The sequence below is a fragment of the Eurytemora carolleeae genome, unplaced genomic scaffold, assembly GCF_000591075.1.
Source record: "Eurytemora carolleeae unplaced genomic scaffold, Eaff_2.0 scaffold33, whole genome shotgun sequence".
Taxonomy (NCBI): Eukaryota; Metazoa; Arthropoda; class Copepoda; order Calanoida; family Temoridae; genus Eurytemora; species Eurytemora carolleeae.
The window spans coordinates 78495-84494 of NW_019396220.1; the positions used below are offsets into that span (position 1 = coordinate 78495).

The 6000-nt window shown below is 31.1% G+C and overlaps 1 protein-coding gene across 1 annotated transcript in view; it reads left to right on the plus strand.

The window, feature by feature from the left end:
• LOC111698527 (eukaryotic translation initiation factor 5B) overlaps positions 1-5192 on the plus strand; it is a 19836-nt gene extending 14644 nt beyond the window's left edge. Inside the window, exons 12-22 of the mRNA XM_023468882.1 lie at positions 322-426; positions 1090-1542; positions 1930-1975; positions 2101-2130; positions 2369-2454; positions 2525-2595; positions 3156-3239; positions 3821-3872; positions 4366-4441; positions 4604-4636; positions 5026-5192. Coding sequence (XP_023324650.1) covers positions 322-426; positions 1090-1542; positions 1930-1975; positions 2101-2130; positions 2369-2454; positions 2525-2595; positions 3156-3239; positions 3821-3872; positions 4366-4441; positions 4604-4636; positions 5026-5132 — 1143 coding nt within the window. The 3' untranslated portion in view covers positions 5133-5192. The remainder of the gene's footprint in view (positions 1-321; positions 427-1089; positions 1543-1929; positions 1976-2100; positions 2131-2368; positions 2455-2524; positions 2596-3155; positions 3240-3820; positions 3873-4365; positions 4442-4603; positions 4637-5025) is intronic.
• The last annotated feature ends 808 nt before the right edge of the window (positions 5193-6000 follow it).

The following is a 6000-nucleotide window of genomic DNA, read 5'->3' on the forward strand; positions in this document are numbered from 1 at the left end:
AATAACGAATACATTGAAAGAATTCATCAAATGTCGTATTCTTCACTTTCTGATAATGGAATATTGCAGATATTTAGTTTTTTAATTANACCATGAGGCACAGAAACTTTAAAGGTTTCACTGTATTTCGTATGGTCTTAATAATACCCACAACAATAGATATTAGGAGTCCGCTACTCCGTGAATTAATTTTATAACGTTTAATAAATTCAATAAAAAATGTAAATGATGATAAGTAAAAATGTGAATTTAAATTTAATGTTTCAAAACAATTTCCATCAAGCTTTGTAAAACATTCAACCGTAAACTTTTTTTTTGCAGAGAAAAGTAGCCATTGACACATTTGCTTCCATTGTTGATGTGCAGCAGACCTGGATTAAAGATTCAAACAAGAAACTTGATCAGATTGAAAAATCTGTAGGACAGGTATAATTTTTTTATATATTCAATAAAATTTGACACTACAAATAATTCCCAAGATTTTAAATGTACAAATATAAAAGATTTTACGAAATTTACGATCATCAGCTGCTGAAGACTCGAGCTTTAAAGAGAGTAAAACCCAAGAGGGTTGGTTCTTACTAAACTCAAGGACATCCAAAACCCGGGTCTTGACTTGAGCTTTACTTGGGTCTAAGCAGACGCAAAGACCGGGTTTTAGTCGGGTTTAAGCTTTTAAATCTCGTCTCTGGAGAGAAAGCTGTAATCTGTTAGAGTTTCGTCTGCTATGTTCACATTTTGTTTGTTTATTTTTGACTGCATATGGTTGTACTTAGTAAAACAAGAAATTTACAGTATACCAATGCTAATTCATAAACTCTTAGGTATTACAGTGCTAATTCATAACAAAAACTATATCGAATTCGTCACTGAATTCCCATGTTTTTGGGACACCCTGTATATTGTTTATGCTGTTTAAAAGTAGCTTGTAAATCAACTTAGTAAGTGATTTAGGTCTGTGTAAAGTGCGCAATGTTCCTTCAACTTTTGCATATTATAACTAAAATCTTTATATTCCATATTTTTATGGGTCCCACTGTATAACAATAAACAGCCTTTTTATTTATTTTACATCATAGTTATTTTCAGTTGGCCACCATTGTTCTTCATCAAAACGGGAAAAGTAGCTTTGATCTCGCCAAAGAAGCTGTTGAAGGAGGGGTTAAAAGCCAACCTGACAGTGATGATGAAGAAGTACCCAAGAAAACATCGGAGAACCAGGATGATGAACAAACAGATCATGAAACTGAAAACCAGTTAGATGCTAAAGAGGTGGATTCTGCTGAGGAAGCAGAAGAAGAAAAGGAAGAAGAAAAGGAAGAAATAGAAGAATTGGAAGTAGAAGAAAAGGAAGAAGAAAATGAGAAAGATGTATCTATGGAAGATGTCGCTGAGTTTGCAACTGATGTTGATCCAGCGGTTGAAGTACTAAAAATGGCTCCGGCTGAAATTATTTTAGAAGATAGTTCTGAGAATAATGATAATAAAGAAACAGAACTGAAAAAAGAGACAAATAAGGATCCCGAAGACGCAATTGAAAAGGTAAGATGAGCAAAATAGAATAAGGAACACGTCCAAAAGATAACTAGGGAAAAATATGACAGTTATAATAAAAAAACTCTGCAATAAGAAGTCGACTTTTAGACTCAATTTATGACTTTGAATAGTCCAATGAACATGAGGTACAGCAATTGTGCAGTGTAAGCAGACCCATTTCACTTAATAAGTGATTTAATAACTTACTAGTAAAGCTATTTGCTTTATGACAACATCAAATGCACTTCAGTATTGCTTTAATGTAGTCTTCATATTCCACAGTTTTCTGGTTATCACTGTATGAATAATTTTTTTACTGAAATAATATCAAAAGAACGAAAATTCAAACATTATCTTAGAAATGCACGAATACCTATAATATTTTTTTTTCAGGTTGAAACTGACGAAGTTAAAGTTTTGGATATTTTGGTTGTTCAAGGTTTGGTATTTTTTTCTATTATTGATTCTTTTCAACCAATAAATATCTTTGTACAATAATTGTTGTATTTTTCAAATTTTATGAAAACTTTTAAAAAAATCGAATAACTGTCCATAATTTTATAGAACCATCAGTGGAGGAATTCATTAATAAAGGTATATTTTTTATCAGTCAAAATAAATAGATATAGAAAACAAAGCTTTATGCCCGTCGATTATATATTTTTTTGGGCTTTTAAAATTCTATTTTTACTTGCAACCACTTTTTTCGAACATTTTTTTTGAACATTTTTTAAGAGGGCCCATGTTTCAGTTGTCTTGGCATTAATTAAATACAAAAACAGACAATTTTTATAAATAGAATTATTTTAAAAGTATATTTGTTTTGTTTTAGAAAAGAAAGCTGAAAAAAAAATTGGAAGTCTTTCAAAAATAAAATCAAGAATATTTCCGAAGAAAGAGATTTCTCTTCTTCAAAAGGTAATCCTAGAATCGCACAAAGATCCAAATATGTTTTTGTAATAATAATTGATTTAATGATTTTTTCTAGAACCTGAGTGTTAGCTTAGAGTCTTTGGACGTTGATGAACCACAGTCACAAATCTACAGAACAGTCTCAAAGTATGAATTTAAAAAAAATCTAAATAAATATATTTAAAAAATCATACAGGGTTACCCACAAAGGATGAGACTTCAGAGACGATTTTTACTGTCTTTTTTATATTCATGGATATTCATGGAGTACATTTAGGGTTGTTAATCGTTTTTGTAAACGATCGTTAAACAAAAGTTAAACGATCGTTTTTTTGTTTCGTTTTCAAAAACGATCGTTTCGTTTTCGGAAAAAAACGATCGTTTTTAAAAACGACCCACTCGTTTTTAACTTTTAGAAAAACGAATAAAGATCGTTTTTGAAAACGATCGTTTTTATTAAAACGATTTGCGACCGTTTTTTATATGATCGTTAACGAAACGACGAATTTTATAAAAAAGGATCGTTTTAAAAACGACCATTTTTTAAAAACGAACTTTGTAAAAAACGATCGTTTCGTTTTCGATTTTTCGTCGTCGTTTTCATAAAGAAACGATCGTTTTTCTGTAAAATGGAAACGTTAACATCCCTAAGTACATTGCATCTGTTCTGAGATTAACAATTAAACAATTAAAAATATTTTGTTTAGAGTATCGTTAACTTCGGAAGGGATTAAGGGATTTAAGGCGGCTTCTTATGATTCTTCTTCTTTATACAAACCAACAATTTCAAGGTACAGGGTTTCCCAATAAACAAAGGATTACTATGACGACTTTTAAATTTATCGTTCTTAATCTTGATTCACACATCCTTGGTGAATCTGGGACCGGGTTCGGAGTTAATGAATTTGAGATAAGTCACTGAACTACATTATACATACCGCCGGTTGGATCTGACAGATCAAATTTTGAATCATCAATTCAAAGTTTGAAGAAATTACATGTGGTTGAACCACTGTTACGTAGTTCAACAACTTCATGCTATTCATTAAATTTGGCCCTGGGTTAAACTAGCTATTTACTCAAAACATTTAACACCATGGATTCTCATTATCTTCCAGTTTCATTTTATTAAAACAACAAATATACAAAAGTACAATTTCAAGGTAAAGAGTGTCCCAATAAATAAAGGATTACAATGACGACTATTAAATGTTTCACACCTCAATCCTCATGACGATCCTCAGTAGTATATTAGTATATATATATATATATATATATGCAAATACGTTTTCGAAACCTTTGGGAGTCTTAAATTCTTTATACATTTGTAAATTTTCCAAAATCAATGAAGATTGAAATGTTTTTATTTTAGGTCTGAATTGGTTTTAAAAGTTGAGAAGGAAAAGGAACAGTGCGATTGTCACGTGAGTCATTATATATTGGATAACAATTATCAAAGAGAGTAGATCTCAGGAGGGGACGATATTTTTTTGTAATAATATTTAGAAACAGATAATTAATCTTGCCCTGAACTCATTTTTTTTTAAAGGAATATTGAGTCTTGACTCTTGTTAACATTCTCAATATAACTACATATGTCCCATAATACGTTTTCTTAGTTCTTAGCTTATTAATATGAGGATGATCATGAGATTAAGATTTACTATGATGTTGATAATGATGATGATAATGAGGATAATGATGATAATGATGATAATGATGATAATGATGATAATGATGATAATGATGATAATGATGATAATGATGATAATGATAATGATGATAATGATGATAATGATGATAATGATGATAATGATGATAATGATGATAATGATGATAATGATGATAATGATGATAATGATGATAATGATCATAATGATCATAAAGATAATGATATTGATACTAAATTGTATCTAGGGGGGAGAAAAGAGCAAATATGAGAGACGATCAAGGGATGATACTGGAACATGTGACACAACACGAGATTCAACACGTGAGTTTATCTCAGGAATATTCAAAGAGAGGGTTCTGCGTGATTTCTGGATGATTACTCAGCAAGAAGAAGCATTTCTGCGCGAAAGACAAAATTCTTCTGATTCAGAATGTAAGTTTTTTTCCTAGTCCATGTTTCATTTAATGTCATCTTTTATTTCAGGAGGCGTGGATGGGTGCTGCCAGCAAATTAAAGGTATTTCACCACAACATACATATTTTATTTTATCAAATTCACATCTGTCGTCTCAAATTCCACTTTACACTTTAAAGGACTGGGAACGTACTTTCAAAGGCCCCTGCATTGAGATTGTGGCATTCCCGATACACAACGATACCCTTTCCTGAAAAAGTTTGAATGAGATATAATTGTTTTTTTTTCTCTGCAAAAGTGACCAGAAAACTTTGATATTATTGTGGTCTTTGTTATTATCGGTAGCTGTAAACGTTTGCTTAATATCATGTACTTTGTAAGGTTACAATTTACAAAATCCATAGCGATATTCAATCATAAAATTGACGATATAAGAAGACCACAATTCCACTGTTTTCTGGTGATCACGGTATTCAATATTTATATTTCAGGGTTGAAGAAAGTAATGGGACCTAGAAATCTACTGCCGAATGGAGAAGATGCATTCGGAGATAAGGATGTCGTTGTTAAATATTTTTGTAAAACCTATGAAGTGTGATATATATTGTAAATAGAACTAGAGACATGGCAGATTATCAAAATAAACGATTGCAAGAGATGTTTCTATTATATTATATCAGAGGAATGCATTATTATTGAGCGTTTTTAACCATTTCCTTTCAAACGACCCTTCATGCGTAGAGTGACTTATCCGATTTACAACAGTACCCTTCCAACCTTTGCCTTATCAAGGATGACGGACTGATCCCAATTAACCTATAGAAATGCTTGAAATTGTTGAACAGTTAACTTTAAAGCTGTTTTATATTTAAGAAATATTTATACTTACATTCTAGAAGTGGCAGAAAATAAACATTTTCTGGAAACCGCCATGAGCATAGAATAATTGATATTACCGAGGTTTGAAACCATAGATTAATAAAAATACAGATAGAACATTAGAATTACAAGAGAGAAAAAGAGCTTGTTCTAAGCCCCATGCGCATAACTCCTTTGGGCTTCTTAATCATGGTTGTTGTGAACAAAAACCCCTACATCTTGATAAGACGACATTTAGCGTTATATATGTGTTGTTATTAATCTATGTTTGAAACCTTAGTTGAGTTTAGTTTACACTTTTACACTTTGCGCTAATGTACACTCCCGTTTACGAAAAATATATATAACGCTATTTGAGACAAAACACTTGGCCTCTATTATCAGTCATAGGTTAAAAAGGTGTGGATGTAAATCGGGCATTGCTAAAAATGTCAAGGTCTACCTTTTTATCTTCTTACTTACTTTTATAAAATATTCTGATTTTATGACATCTAAAAGCCGGTAATCTTAGGATCAAGCATTTAATTACACTTCAATATCCTGTGATATATGCTGGGATAACTTTAATCCAGTGATTAAATATTAAT